The sequence below is a fragment of the Oncorhynchus tshawytscha genome, linkage group LG12 (assembly GCF_018296145.1).
Source record: "Oncorhynchus tshawytscha isolate Ot180627B linkage group LG12, Otsh_v2.0, whole genome shotgun sequence".
In the NCBI taxonomy this organism is placed as follows: Eukaryota; Metazoa; Chordata; class Actinopteri; order Salmoniformes; family Salmonidae; genus Oncorhynchus; species Oncorhynchus tshawytscha.
The window spans coordinates 23,307,798-23,324,327 of record NC_056440.1 but is presented as its reverse complement, the minus strand read 5'-3'; the positions used below and the strand labels follow the sequence as shown (position 1 = coordinate 23,324,327).

At 39.5% G+C, this 16,530-nt stretch overlaps 1 protein-coding gene across 1 annotated transcript in view; it reads right to left on the bottom strand.

The window, feature by feature from the left end:
• Positions 1 to 13,611: 13,611 nt before the first annotated feature.
• Positions 13,612 to 16,530, bottom strand: part of LOC112262722 (polypeptide N-acetylgalactosaminyltransferase 9-like) — a 125,098-nt gene continuing 122,179 nt past the window's right edge. The window contains exons 10-11 of the mRNA XM_024438451.1: positions 15,623 to 15,790; positions 13,612 to 15,154 (exon numbers count right to left, since the gene is read on the bottom strand). Coding sequence (XP_024294219.1) covers positions 15,008 to 15,154; positions 15,623 to 15,790 — 315 coding nt within the window. The 3' untranslated portion in view covers positions 13,612 to 15,007. The remainder of the gene's footprint in view (positions 15,155 to 15,622; positions 15,791 to 16,530) is intronic.

The following is a 16,530-nucleotide window of genomic DNA, read 5'->3' as shown; positions in this document are numbered from 1 at the left end:
TTATTGAAACTTTTTTTATTCTGTAATTCATAATGATCAATACTTTATATTTAGGTTTAAAAAAAATGTTTCTTTGGATGTTTTTTTGCCACCCCGGATTGAGATATTAAAATAGGTTAAATATTGGTCAAGTAAATTATATTTAATCTCAGGGAGCTCATAAACTAGATTACATTAATATGCTAAGACATGACCCATTTAAATTCACCATGAAGTTGCCTCCGACAAATAGTCAGGAATTGCACATGGTGTTGTAAGGGTTGCGTTCCACATTTGTCTTAATGGAACTGAACTATCGTAAAACTTCCATTAAGTGCCAAGCCTCCAACAAACGCTGGTTTCTTTTAATGGCCGGTCATGCTTCACATTTAAGCAAAGAAAAGCCGGTCTCTATTAAATGCCAGGTCAAAAAACTGTAATTACAGGTACTGCAGGTTATGCATGTGCTGCTCTAGTGGAATTCCACAGTATCTCTTCTCTACCATAGAGAGTTCATGTGTGTTAATTCATCATCTCTGTCAATTCAATTCAAGACGTTATTGGCATGGGAAACATATGTTAACATTGTCAAAGCAAGTGAAGTAGATAAACAAAAGTAAAATAAACAAAAATGAACAGTAAACATTACACTTACAGAAGTTCCAAAAGAATAAAGACATTTCAAGTGTCATATGTCTATATACAGTGTTGTAATGTGGAAATAGTTACAAAAGGGAAAATAGTACAAAAGGGAAAATAAATAAACATAAATATGGGTTGAATTTACAATGGTGTTTGTTCTTCACTTGTTTGTTCTTCACAAATCTTGCTGCTGTGATGGCACACTGTGATATTTCACCCAGTAGATATGGGAGTTTTTCAAAATAGTTTTTTTGTGTAATCTGAGTGAAATATGTCTCTCAAATATTGTCATACATTTGAAAGGAGGTTAGGAAGTGCAGCTCAGTTTCCACCTTATTTTGTGGGCAGTGTGCACATATCCTGTCTTCTCTTGAGAACCAGGTCTGCCTACGATGGCCTTTCTCAATAGCAAGGCAATGCTCACTGAGTCTGTACATAGATTTCCTTAATTTTGAGTCAGTCACAGTAGTCAGATATTCTGCCACTGTGTGTGAGCATAGAGGCTCTGTTAGGGCCAAACATTCTAGTTTGCTCTATTTTTTGGTGAGTTATTTCCAAAGTGTCAAGTAATTATCTTTTTCTCATGATTTGGTTGGGTCTAATTGTGTTGCTGTCCGGGGGCTCTGTGGGGTCTGTTTTTGTTTGTGAACTGAGCCCCAGGGCCAGCTTGCTTAGGGGACTCTTCTCCGGGTTAATCTCTCTGTAGGTGATGGCCTTGTTATGGAAGTTTTGGAAATTGCTTCCTTTTAGGTGGTTGTAGAATTTAACCGCTCTTTTATGGATTTTGATCATTCGTGAGTATCAGCCTAATTCTGCTCGGCATACATTATTTGGTGTTTTACGTTGTACACAGAGTATATTTTTGCACAATTCTGCATGCAGAGTCTCAATTTGTTGTTTGCCCCATTTTGTGAATTCTTGGTTGGTGAGCGGACCCTAGACCTCACAACCATAAAGGGAAATGGGTTCTATAACTGATCCAAGTATTTTTAGCCAGATCCTAATTGGTATGTCAAATTTTATGTTCCTTTTGATGGCATAGAAGGCCTTTCTTGCCTTGTCTCTCAGCTCATTCACAGCTTTGTGGAAGTTACCTGTGGCGCTGATGTTTAGGCCGAGGTATGTATAGTTTTTTGTGTGCTCTAGGGCAACAGTGTCTATATGGAATTTGTACTTGTGGTCCTGGCCACTGGACCTTTTTTTGAACATCATTATTTTTGTCTTACTGAGATTTACTGTCATGGCCCAGGTCTGTCAGGGCCCAGGTCTGGCAGAATCTGTGCAGAAGATCTAGGTGCTGCTGTAGGCCCTCCTTGGTTGGAAACAGAAGCACCAGATCATCAGCGAACAGTAGACATTTGACTTCCGATTCTAGTCTCCACCTTGCACTGGATGATTGATCCCTGTCAAGATGCAAGTCTGTAGCCAGCGCAAAAAAGTTTGGACCGTGGTAGAATTAGTTTGATGTTATAAGTTGGATATTTGACAGACATTCGGCTCTATGAGACTAGTAACTTAACCACGGCCCATTTGTCCCTTTGTAGCCTAACAGGGCTGTCTTACATTGTCATCAATTTGTAGAGCTAGAAACACAAATTATAGCAGGGTAAGCAGGGTACACAGGGTACAACTTGTACTGTATTAAACACCTGTTCCCAAGATGACAGTTTGCACATCTCTACACCCACACCACGGTTGTCTCTACACATCTCTACACCCACACCGCGGTTGTCTCTACACATCTCTACACCCACACTGCTGTTGTCTCTACACATCTCTATGCCCACACCGCTGTTGTTTCTACTGCCTCTACACCCACACCACTGTTGTCTCTACTGTCTACACATGTCTACACCCACACCACTGCTGTCTCTACTATCTACACATTTCTACACCCACACCACTGCTGTCTCTACTGCCTCTATACATCTCTACACCCACACCGCTGTTGTCTCTACTGCATCTACACATCTCTACACCCACACCGCTGTTGTCTCTACTGCCTCTACACATCTCTATACCCACACCGCGGTTGTCTCTACTGCCTCTAATTCTGCTTTGAAAGTTGATAAACTTGTTACGCCACTTTTGAGAAAATGGCTCTTGAATGTTTTGGTGCACATACTGGAGAGCTCTTCTTTGTCTACACCCATTCAGCATCGTTCACAACCTCTTAAGCCTTAGCCCAACCCATCTCTTTAAGGATTCACATGCATGACATCAGCAGCCTGGGGGTCCAAAATAGCATAACTGGTGTATTTTAACGCCAATAAACCTATCAGTTTTTAAAGAAACGCAGTATATGTCAATCTAGCAAACCAGGCAACGAACTTTCTAAACAATGTTTTGGTTGGTTTCTAGCTTGTTAGCTAAAAAAGTTAGCTAGCTAGCTAGCTAGCCAGTTCAAATAATGACCACATCATATAGCTGACAAAGTCTTATCTTTAGCTAATTTGTATTCATTATTACAGGAAAATAAACAACAATATAATTATTTTATTTACAAATTAATGGCAAGCTAATTACAGAAAATATCTTACAGTTGTGAGTGTAATGAAATAAAAGCAGGAGATTCTACCAGAGATTGTCTTGTTGGCCTAAAGTTATATCGTCTGGTGAAAACACATATCAAATAAAGTCAATGTTTATTTGTGACATGCATAGGATACAGGAGGTGTAAATGGTACAGTGAAATGGTACCTTGCATAGTGGAGTCTTTTCTTTGGACATGTACTGTAGCTAGCTAGCTAGCTAAACAATTAACCATAATCCCAACTCATAATGTTACAGCCCTACATGAATCTGCAGGTAGCTAACTAACTAGATTCAATGTTAGTTAGCTAGCTAACATTAGGCTATAACTAGCAATGCAAATGGTTCTGATATACAAATAATATTACTACACAGATCATACATGTAACGTTAGCTAGCGAGCAAGCCAGGTAACTTTAGCTAGTTAGCTAACAGTAAGCTTTAACTTCTTGAGTGTAGGGGGCAGGATTTTAATTTTTGGCAAAAAAAAACGTACCCATTTGAAACTGCCTATTTCTCAGGCCCAGAAACTAGAATATGCATATAATTGTCAGATTAGGATAGGAAACACTCTAAAGTTTCCTAAAGGGTCAGAATATTGTCTGTGAGTATAACAGAACTCATATTGCAGGCGAAAACCTGAGGAAAATCAAACCAGGAAGTGGCTTCTATTTTGAAAGCTCCATGTTCCATAGCCTGCCTTCGCTCCATTTAAAGGGATATCAACCAGATTCCTTTTCCTATGGCTTCCTCAAGGTGTCAACAGTCTTTAGACATAGTTTCAGTCTTTTATTTTGAAAAATGAGTGAGAAAGATAACATTGCATCAGTGGATGGCTGGGTGTTCGCAGAGTTTTGCTTGCTCAACAGAGTGGGGCAGCCATTGGCTCGCCCTCTCCTATTGAAAAAGCGACAGTCCTGGTTCATATATTATCGATTATACATTTTAAAAACAACCTGAGGATTGATTATAGAAAATGTTTGACATGTTTCTGTGGACATCACGGATACTATTTGGAATTTTCGTCTGCGATGTCGTGACCGCTCGAGCCTGTGGATTTCTGAACATAACGCGCCAAACAAACGGAGGTATTTTGGATATAAAAATAATCTTTATGGAACAAAAGGAACATTTGTTGTGTAACTGGGAGTCTTGTGAGTGCAATCATCCGAAGATCATCAAAGGTAAGCGATTTAATCTATTGCTTTTCTGACTTTCGTGACCAATCTACTTGGCTGCTAGGTGTTTGTAATATTTTGTCTACTGAGAGAGATGTTCTTACATAAACGCTTGTTATGCTTTCGCCGAAAAGCTGTATTGAAATCTGACACGCCAGGTGGATTAACAACAGGCTAAGCTGTGTTTTGCTATATTGCAGTTGTGATTTCATGAAAATTAAATATGTTTAGTAATTTAATTTGAATTTGGTGCGCTGCAATTCAGCGGGTGTTGATGAAAATGATCCCGCTCATGGGATGGGTGCGTCAAGAAGTTTTAATTTACAATGAAAATGACTTTGACACAATTAGAAATGCATGCACATGAAAGTTAGCATGTTCCAGAGTACATTTTTACATTGAAATGCCTCGCCTGTGAAGTAGAGATGCGCGACATATGCCTAGTTTCCTGAAACGAGTCACATATTGTTAAATTAGTAATGATAACTTAACGGGTCAAGATAAATCAAAATAACAGAACAGATCATGGATAGATCATTATTCAATGTATTTGAGCCTTCATTGTTACACCAAATATATATATTTTTAAATTTGACATATCTTAAAAGGATCTTATATCTTCTACAGCATACAGTTGGTTTATGCTTATTTCCCACCCCCTATTGAACTATGCTTATGAATATCCACACAATGCTCTGTCTCAGTTGCTGACTAGCTCCAGTGCTGGAAAGCTATACTCTTTCTGGTACTGTACATTCTAATAATTGCTGTCAATGTTTCTGTAGAATAATTCTCAGATTGCAGTGACGAGCCGGCTACGTACTGTATATGCAATCAGACAACGGAACACAGAGTCCTATAAGATTCTGTGTGATGCACCCTTCCCCCTTCATTTGTCAGTGATTTCTCGCTCCATCTGTCTGAGTAATGAAGTCACCTCTCCCTGTTGGTTGGGCCCCAGGCATAAAAATACTATTGTCAGCATGCCAATGAGAAACTACCTGGTCCCCTGCTCATGACAGCTGTGTGTCCTTGTCCACCTGCAACTCTTGCCCACAGACTGCTCCCCCATCACTCCCTCCTCTACCACCCTCCTGCCACCCCAGCCCATCACTCACTGTCACACTATCTGTCTACGCAGCACGTAATCAAGAATGAAATTTGTAATGCATTCTCTGTCGGATGATCTGCTCCAGTCTCCGCTAGGAGGTGCGCAATAGCTATTGTGGAATTTAACCGTGTAATGCTAATCCACTCACACACAGGGTTTCCGTTGTGAAAATGTGGAGCCAGACATTTGACCTGCAGCATTTTAATTTACCAGTACATTTCTCTACCAATATGCAATGGGTGCGTATCCTGATTAGGGCGTCCACTCACGGTGCTCAGAATTACAGAAATCACATTTAGATTATGGTAATTAGTCTGAACAGAACATGCAAGTCGAGGATGCAATGACGTGTGTCCTGACCGCACACTTTGAAGATGTTAGAATAACTGTCCACATGTACTTTTCCTCAGCCAGCAAGACCAGTAACTAACATCAAAATAACTAGCCACTGATTAGGTGGCACGTGAGTTTCAAGTTTAGGGAAGCATATTGTCATAAAGCATTTCATGCATCATCACATTTGCAGATTTATGTAAGATAGCCTACTATTTGTAATGTGATGAGTAGTTTGGATAGTCAGAATTTAGGCTAATAATATAACTCAATCACTGTTCGCAAAAAAGACAGTTCAATGCATGGTTGAGCATGTATAGTGTAGATGCCAGGCTATAGGCTATATCAGATATGTTTCTTCTTTCTTTGCATGGGAAAAACACATTTCATGCAATTATACTACACTTTATATGACTGGAGACATTAGTAGAATCTGTTTTAATACAACAAATTATAGGGTAGTCTACTCTAATGACACTGACAAACAGATCAATAAAAACAATGTTGTCCACATAATATACCTACGAGAAGAGGAGAAACAAATATAATATAACATCCAAACTGGAGGAGGAAATTATTGTCCAAAAACAAACTTTTAAGTGGTACTGACCCAACAATTATAAAGAGTGAATATGCACAGGGCACACTCAGGACGAGCTGCCAATGAGCCTATGTCAATCTACTTTCCCCCATAGTAGAAAAGATTATCTATTCTATTGGTCAGCTTGTCGAGAAAGAAATAGCCCAAACAGACTCTGGGACAGTTGTGGGACGATAGATCCCAAATTCATACAACCAGTAGGCCTAGGCTACATTAAAAAAAAAACATTTAAAAAATCAATGAGTCTGATACAACAGATTAGAATGTTTAGCTTAACATGTTGATAAACTATTATTTCTTAACATTATTGCACAGCAATGCTCTCAAGGCAGTAGCTACGCGCGAATGTGCATTTGGCTATCGGAAAATGAAATAAAGTTGAAAACCAATAGAACATAGGCTACAGATTTCAATGGTATATGTAAGTCTGTATACAATAATTGACTTTGAGGTCACTTAGAAATGTACTTGTTTTTGAAAAAAAAATCAAATTTTGTATCCATTAAAATAACATCAAATTGATCAGAAATACAGTGTAGACATTGTTAATGTTGTAAAGGACTATTGTGGCTGGAAACGGCTGATTTTTTAAATCGAATATGTGCACAGGCTTACAGAGGGCCATTATCAGCAACCATCCCTCCTGTGTTCCAATGGCACGTCGTGTTAGCTAATCCAAGTTGATCATTTTAAAATGCTAATTGATCATTAGAAATTATGTTAGCACAGCTTTTTCTGATTAGCTTCAGCTTCTATCTCAAGGCCATCAGACTGTTAAACAGCCACCACTAACATTGAGTGGCTACTGCCAACACACTGTCAATGACACTGACTCTACTCCAGCCACTTTAATCATGGGAATTGATGGGAAATGATGTAAATATATCACTAGCCACTTTAAACAATGCTACCTTATATAATGTTACTTACCCTACATTGTTCATCTCATATGCATACGTTGATACTGTACTCTATATCATCGACTGCATCCTTATGTAATACATGTATCACTAGCCACTTTAACTATGCCACTTGGTTTACATACTTATCTCATATGTATATACTGTACTCGATATCATCTACTGTATCTTGCCTATGCTGCTCTGTACCATCACTCATTCATATATCCTTATGTACATATTCTTTATCCCCTTACACTGTGTATGACAGTAGTTTTTTTTGGAATTGTTAGTTAGATTACTTGCTCGTTATTACTGCATTGTCGGAACTAGAAGCACAAGCATTTCGCTACACTCGCATTAACATCTGCTAACCATGTGTATGTGACAAATAAAATTGGATTTGATTTGATTTGATTTAAAGAAGCAATAAAACTGTCCTTCTTTAGACAAGTTGAGTATCTGGAGCATCTTCCTGTGTGGGTTTAACTACAGGCTCAAAATGGCCAGAAACAAAGAACTTTCTTCTGAAACTCATCAGTCTATTCTTGTTCTGAGAAATGAAGGCTATTCCATGCGAGAAATTGACAAGAAACTGAAGATCTCGTACAACGCTGTGTACTGCTCCCTTCACAGAACAGCACAAACCGGCTCTAACCAGAATAGAAAGAGGAGTGGGAGACTGCACAACTGAGCAAGAGGACAAGTACATTAGAGTGTCTAGTTTGAGAAACAGACGAGTCCTCAACTGTCAGCTTAATTAAATAGTACTCACAAAACACCAGTCTCAACGTCAACAGTGAAGAGGTGACGCCGGGATGCTGGCCTTCTAGGTAGAGTTCCTCTATCCAGTGTCTGTGTTCTTTTGCCCATCTTAATCTATTTGTTTTATTGGCCAGTCTGAGATATGGCTTTTTCTTTGCAACTCAGACAGTAAAAAATATATATTTTAACAAACGATTGCATTTAGAATGGTTGCGCAATGACTGGGCTTATAAAAGTGCTGTCTGACAGATTTTCCGCTCAAAGGCTCTGTATCTATATGCTGTGTGCAGGTGATAAATAAGATACATAAGGAATGTACACATGCACCAATTTATTTCCACAAACTTATGCAAATTAACCCATAGAACAATAAGCATGACAGGTCAAATGTATTTACGTCAATGGGTATTTCCATCAACGAATAGGCTAAAAAGCTTTATTTCACAATGGGATATTTTGAGGGGGACAATTGGCTGGAGCCAATTTTATTTACTGTGTTTTCCAATTTTTTGCCCCAAAAGCCGGCTATTACCGGCTAATGGAAACCCTGGCACATGCACACACAAACACATACACACGCATTTCCACAATCAGTGAGTGTACATGAAGGTAAGAGCCTCAGGGGAGCCTCAGCCTCCTCTAGTTCTCAGCTAGCTGCCAGTAAGCCAATAGCTGCCATGTGTACTGTATTTGTGTACTGTATCTGTGTACTGTATTTCCCCCAAGGTGGGGAATGTAAAATTTCAAGAACACTAGCCTATTTCACGGCACAGTAGTTGGCCTGCTATCAATTCTCCCAAGTAGAACATCCTTACTCTCTCTGTGTGTGTTCAAACAACGCATAATTGACAAAATAATTTCCTCTGTATTTACCCACACTAAGAAACTGATTTGGCTCATCAGTGCTGTTTGTAAATCTTGCTGGCGTTTGAATAAGACATTGCAGTGGAAAGCCCAAGCCTTATGATGCGCTTGACATTTTTAGAGGACAGAAATTATGCATTGCTTTTATGAAATGATTAGAGGAGAGGTAGCGTGGCGTGACACGAGAGCTCCAGCCATCTCTGGTGGTGAACCAGCTGGAAACCAAATTAAAACTGGCCTCAGGAGCACACAGGTGGATATAATGGCCATGCTTATTGGAGGAGGAACGTCTGCCTGCCTGGTGCTGCGCACGATATCTGGCCCTGGGTTTCAAGGATAGATGACATTCAAGGACATCTCTTGCAAGTAATGACAGCATTCAACAGCTGTCACGCCCTGACCATAGAGAGCTATTATTTCTCTATGGTGAAGGGGGTCAGGGTGTGACTGGGGGTGATCTAGTTTGTTTATTTCTATGTGGTGTTCTAGTTTGTTTTCTATGTTGGTGATGTGTATGATTCCCAATTAGAGGCAGCTGGTATCGTTATCTCTAATTGGGGATCATATTTAAACTATTTAATCCCATCGGTCACAATAGTGACCGTAAAAAAACATGTTCCGTTATAAGGCTCTAAAAATGTTACTGAATGACATATCAATGCATTTCCAGCAAATGTTGAAATAATAAAGGGTCTCAATGAAAGATGTGCAGTGTCACATGTTTAGTGTAAATTGTCACATGTTCAGTGTAAATTGTCACGTGACCAGAGCTGTTTACTTCCTGGTTGCACCATGAGAAGAGGATGGCTGCATCAAAGCTCCCAAACAAATGGTTAGTAAAGTATGTTAACATTCAGAAAGGACAAAGATTTTTGGTACATATCATCTTTAAGGTGTCTAGTATTGATATATGCATTTGTAATTACTCAACTTTGTTCAGTGTGGTCATAGAATGTGTAAACATGTTGACGGCAACAATAGTGACCGGCAGGATAACACAGTGCATCTAGGTATACACATAGTTATACACACACATAGTTCTTGTTTTACCTAACTTTCTACTCTGTTCTTTCTTTTAGTTTCACTTTGAGTCAAGTTCTGGATATGTTGGATCTAGGTGACTGCCCAGACAAGGCATGCAACATTGCAGTTATCCCTCAAAATGAGAAAGATGCTGTCCTGAGTGATTGTGATAGGGATGGGTCAGATATGGACAGGCCATTTGCCAGCCAGGCTGTTGAATGCATATGCGGAACCTATGCAAACAGGTTGATAATGAAGAGCCAAGGGCCTCTACCTGCCAGAGGGTCCAGTCAGAAGAGCCAAGGGCCTCTACAAGCCATAGGGGTCAGCTAGAAGAGCCAAGGGTAAAGCTGCAGGTTGTCACGGCTTTCGTCGTCGGATGAGGAAGAGTAGTCGGAACAAAGCACAGCGTGGTAAGTGTTCATATTTATTTATTGAACTGAACACTAAATACAAAAATAATGAGAATAAATGAAACCGAAAAAGTCCCGTAAGGTGCAAACACTGATACGGAAAACAACTACCCACAAAAACCCTGTGGGGAAAAAGCTACCTAAGTAGGGTCCCCAATCAGAGACAATGATAGACAGCTGTCCCTTATTGAGAACCATACCCGGCCAACACAAAGAAATACAAACACATAGAAAAATAACATAGAAATCACACCCCGACCAAACCAAAATAGAGAGCTCTCTACGGTCAGGGCGTGACACAGGTGGTCAAAAATAAAGATTGAGTGTTCAAACGATCGAAGAGGCCTGCCACCGATGTGATTCCAAAACGCATAGTATACAGCCCAAATATGCAAAAGTTTGGCACGAAACCACTGAGCCACGGAAGGAGATCTTTACTGGCTGCTACTGTTGAAAATCAGGCAAGATATGACAAAGCTTCTCACTGGCCAATCAACACCATGCACCGGTTCCAGAGAAGTCGTCATGGTGACAAACGTACTACCTATGCATGTGAGAAATGCAAAGCGCCACTGCACTTTGAGTGCTTCAAGATATACCATGGACAGTAGAAAAGGAGATAAGAGCTAGTGAAAAAGGTCTGAAAAAGACAAAAGAAAAATAGAAAAGTCGATAAAGGGTGAGGAGAGAAAAGAAAAGTCGATGAAAAAGACAATCAAAATGACTAAAATGCTTTTGGAAAAGGTCAATTGATTCAAGACGTACTGTATGACAGTAGGTCTGACTGATCACAGTTTAAAATGGTGATGCACAAACTAATCTTGCACTTCGGTCTGAAGCCTAACTCTGATATATATATATACACACACACATACAGTGGGGAGAACAAGTATTTGATACACTGCCGATTTTGCAGGTTTTCCTACTTAAAGCATGTAGAGGTCTGTAATTTTTATCATAGGTACACTTCAACTGTGAGAGACGGAATCGAAAACAAAAATCCAGAAAATCCCATTGTATGATTTTTAAGTAATTAATTTGCATTTTATTGCATGACATAAGTATTTGATCACCTACCAACCAGTAAGAATTCCGGCTCTCACAGACCTGTTCATTTTTCTTTAAGAAGCCCTCCTGTTCTCCACTCATTACCTGGATTAACTGCACCTGTTTGAACTCGTTACCTGTATAAAAGACACTTGTCCACACACTCAATCAAACAGACTCCAACCTCTCCACAATGGCCAAGACCAGAGAGCTGTGTAAGGACATCAGGGATACAATTGTAGGCCTGCACAAGGCTGGGATGGGCTACAGGACAATAGGCAAGCAGCTTGGTGAGAAGGCAACAACTGTTGGTGCAATTATTAGAAAACGGAAGAAGTTCAAGATGACGGTCAATCACCCTCGGTCTGGGGCTCCATGCAAGATCTCACCTCGTGGGGCATCAATGATCGTGAGGGATAAGCCCAGAACTACACAGCAGGACCTGGTCAATGACCTGAAGAGAGCTGGGACCACAGTCTCAAAGAAAACCACTACGCTGTCATGGATTAAAATCGCACGCAAGGTCCCCCTGCTCAAGATGGTCATTTGTCAATGACCATCTGCATGATCCAGAGGAGGAATGGGAGAAGGTCATGTGGTCTGATGAGACAAAAATAGCTTTTTGGTCTAAACTCCACTCGCCATGTTTGGAGGAAGAAGGATGAGTACAACCCCAAGAACACCATCCCAACCGTGAAACATGGAGGTGGAAACATCATTCTTTGGGGATGCTTTTCTGCAAAGGGGACAGGACGACTGCACCGTATTGAGGGGACGATGGATGGGGCCATGTATCGCGAGATCTTGGCCAAGAACCTTCCCTCAGTAAGAGCATTGAAGATGGGTCGTGGATGGGTCTTCCAGCCTGACAACGACCCTAAAACACACAGCCAGGGCAACTAAGAAGCATCTCAAGGTCCTGGAGTGGCCTAGCCAGTCTCCAGACCTGAACCCAATAGAAAATCTTTGGAGGGTGCTGAAAGTCCGTATTTCCCAGTGACAGCCCCGAAACCTGAAGGATCTGGAGAAGGTCTGTATGGAGGAGTGGGCCAAAATCCCTGCTGCAGTGTGTGCAAACCTGGTCAAAAACTACAGGAAACGTATGATCTGAATTGAATTGCAAACAAAGGTTTCTGTACCAAATATTAAGTTCTGTTTTCTGATGTATCAAATACTTATATCATGCAATAAAATGCTAATTGATTACTTAAAAATCATACAATGTGATTTTTCTGGATTTTTGTTTTAGATTCCGTCTCTCACAGTTGAAGTGTACCTACGATAAAAATTACAGACCTCTACATGCTTTGTAAGTAGGAAACACTGCCGATTTTGCAGGTTATCAAATACTTGTTCTTCCCACTTTGTGTGTGTATGTATGTATGTATGTATGTATGTATATATATATATATATAAGCACTCATTGTGCAGTGGTGTTTTTTATATATGTGTAATTGTATTTTGTTTAGTGTAGGCCTCTACTTGAATGCATATTCTACAGGCTAACTCTCCTAAATGTTACCTTTATGTTCAGTGGGAATGAATCACAGGACTGCTATTCAGTTGTTAGTGAATGTTGCACTAAAATGTCAATGACAATGTTACACTAAAGTGCATGTTCAAATGTTACAATATTAATGTTTCAATTAATATTGTACTAAAGTAACAATGTTACAATAAAGAAACAATATTGAAATATGTTGATGGATTTTTTTTTTGTCTTTGCTCTCAGTATTCATATCGTGTTGTATAAGGGTTTTTGATGTGTAAAATAGTCACACTAGAATGTGACAGGGCATTCTAGTAGCAATGCTTGGGACTGCCAGTGACAGAGTTTTAAATGTGTTAATAACTGGGTTGGGATTTATAAGAACTTTGATAACAGCATAGGAGAAATATGTTAATTTAGCATATGTGACATTATCCCTCTGGTCACAATTGTGACCGACCATAAAACACACCTTTTCACCTATTTTTCAATTAAAATTTCAAAAAATAATGATTGGATTACTTCAAAGGGTTACTAATGACACTTGATTTGGATATTTTCATGTCTGGGAAAAATTCAGGATGAAATGGGTTAAGTAGCTGTTTTTCCCACTTTTGTTTATGGGATATTGTTTTGAGTTAGTGTACTTAGCACCTCTGTAGACACGGCTTGCTGTTTTTGTTTTTGTCTTAAGTCTCACTTTATCAGTAAAATGATGTGGAACTCAACATCTGCTGCGCCTTGGTCCGACATTTATTCTAGCAAATGTGACAACAGATTTAAAAAATATAATTCACTTGTCAAGAAAATGTAATTTGCACTTCTACATTTTGACCACTCATTAGAATGAATGAGGCACAAAATATGGTACCAAAAAGGTTTAAAGAAGAATTATTTATGCCGGGCATCAGAAAATACAGTGGGGAAAGAGTTTCTTGCTGAGCATAATAAATTGGAAAGCTTTCAGTACTTTGAAGACATGCTATCCTGTGGGTGGGTTTTAACGATTAGAGAGTTGAGGCCAGTATCCAGTAGGAGACTAAGTGGAAACACAACAAAGGCAGATAATTGTGCTCGCTGTCAGTGTAAAACAACCACCAGCATCTGTCTTTACATCTGTAAAAATAGGCCCGGGCTTCCATGTAACATGCAGTGAACAGCATTGTGAGTAAGGAACATCTTTAAAAATCTTGGAATGTTCCATTATATACACTACCTTGCTCTGTGAATAATCTAGAATTCTTGAATGAATCCAGTTTTACAAAATGTACTCCTGGGTCATCAACATTTTTATTATCTTAACTGTTCTTGGAGGACTAATATCAATTTTACAACATTACTATTATTTAGCCATTTTTACGTTGGTTTATATCTTAATTACTTTAAACTAATTTGTACATGCTTGTGGAATTGACATTCCCTGGTCAGATGACTCATACGGATGGGAAAAGGCACGTTATTGCTCTGATAATCAGTGGCGAGCAATACAGTCAAAAAGAAAGAGAAATCAATATCCTTTTGTATTTGTGAGAACAGTAGTTGCTTTGCATCCTGATCAGTTCATCAGGAGGATGAACAGCTTTTTGAAGCATATTAAATCTCTTAACAGGATAGCGAAATGTCCAAAGAAATTCTCCAAATGATAGCCTGAAGTAATTACAAGTTGATATGGTGACTAATAAGCAATTTCATATTTTGATCTGCAAAGATTCCTGGGATTGGCTTTATACCAAATACACATTGCTTGTCATTGTCAGTGTTGAACCCCCTTAGGAGTTGCATTCCATTGTTGTCTTATTATTCATTTTCTACATAGGTGGATGTTCTGTAAAAAAGCATTTCAAACAGTACTGTATAGCTCGCTGTAGGCCTATGGTATGCTCTCCATGTTTGACCCCCAGCTCAGCTGAAAACATATCTTCTTCTAAAGATTCAGCAGTTGAAAGTTCTATGCCCTAAGGGGAGGGCACAGTGCACACAGTCCATAGAAGAGTCCACAAACTGTGAACTATTCATCTCATCAGTCCCAGGGCCTATAGCTATCTCATATGGAATGCTCTCAGACTGTCTGTCCATGGGTTTGCCCTCCAAGACTGAAATGGTATTCTTTTCTCAGAGGAAATGTCTTGCCTCAATGCTTCGGATGTTTTATCCAGTTCCGTATCATCCACTTTTGACCAGAACACCTCTGCACCACCAATCGAAGGCCGAAGTTGGCGTCTTTGGACATCTCCACCTCCATGCACCGTCCAGTGTCCCTGCTGATGATTGGACCATTCTGCAAAACAAGATGGGAAAAGATCATATCAGTAACACTGAGATTGAAAAAGAACACATTCTTCCAAATAACTTTGCATAACCACAAATCACTCTCTATAATCCTGATGGTAGATATTATGGTTCAAATAGTGTTATTATACTCAGTACTGGCACACTTCAAAGTAGAATCCACGTTGCTATTATCCTTCTATGAGCCAGTTGTGAATGCAAATGCACTGAATGAAAGTGGGAAATGTGTTTTGCTATGACTCAGTGGGATTTGGCATAGTCTTCTGCAATGGAGGTACCTTTACCAGCAGCAACCACATTTAATCTAACATTTAACACATGGCTCATCGTATTATACAGAACAATTTATTTGACCTCAATGCCTCTATATGTATGCATTACATGACTCAGTTATTCCAAAGAAGCAAGAAACATTGATCAATTATTAGATTTTAATCCATTTGTGTTTTGTTTTTACCTGTGTAAAATCCCACAGCCTCTGGGAAACCCGCGAAACAGAGTCACATTTTTTCAAGCTGGGCGTGCGCCCTCTTCCGTCGTCGATGAGACATTTGGTGTCAGGCAGAAAGGTGGTCGACCCTAGGGGTCCTAGTTGTAGAAGCCCCTCTGTTGAGTAACGGGCAAGCTGAAACAGAGATGAACATCAGGCAGTTCATTTGATTGTAGCAAAAATAAGCGTGGATCCAAAATACTGTACATTTGTGTAAATGCTGAAAACAAAATTGGCAAGTAGTTCATAGATATTGCAGTGCACTGGAAGGTATTTTTATCATCCAACTCTGATTCAATGAGCAAATTCATTAACCGTATGCGGACTTCAATTATCTTAATATTTTTGGAGCTAAGTCTATTATGTGACCTTCCTAGGGCATTATATACAGATAGAAAGTATATAGTTAATTAATGCTGAAGATTTTCGCAACCAAATATTATCCCTAGACGTTTAATCCAGTACATGAAATAGTGTATGTCTGTGCCTCATATCTTTTACATAAGGATACAGTAGAGTTAACATATATTATTCATTACACTGATCCTCTCACAGAAATTAGATGCCAAAGATAAGAGGGTCTTCAATACAACCCACTTGACACACACTGTGAAATGCTGCTCTTCTCCATTGTTCCCCAGTCATCCAGCTAAGAGTGGGTATTGTAACGGAGCTACACGTAACTGTATGAACCAGAACAAGAGGAGGGTGATCAATGTAACAGAATGCTTTTGAACCCATGCTGTTGAGGACTAGGCTTAGATGGAGAATATGTGAGCCTTGCAGCTGAATGAATGGCTGCTGATAGCTGCCGGTTTATATTTTCTGTTACCACTCTCTTAAACCAAATACTCTGAGCTGGATAAAACTATATA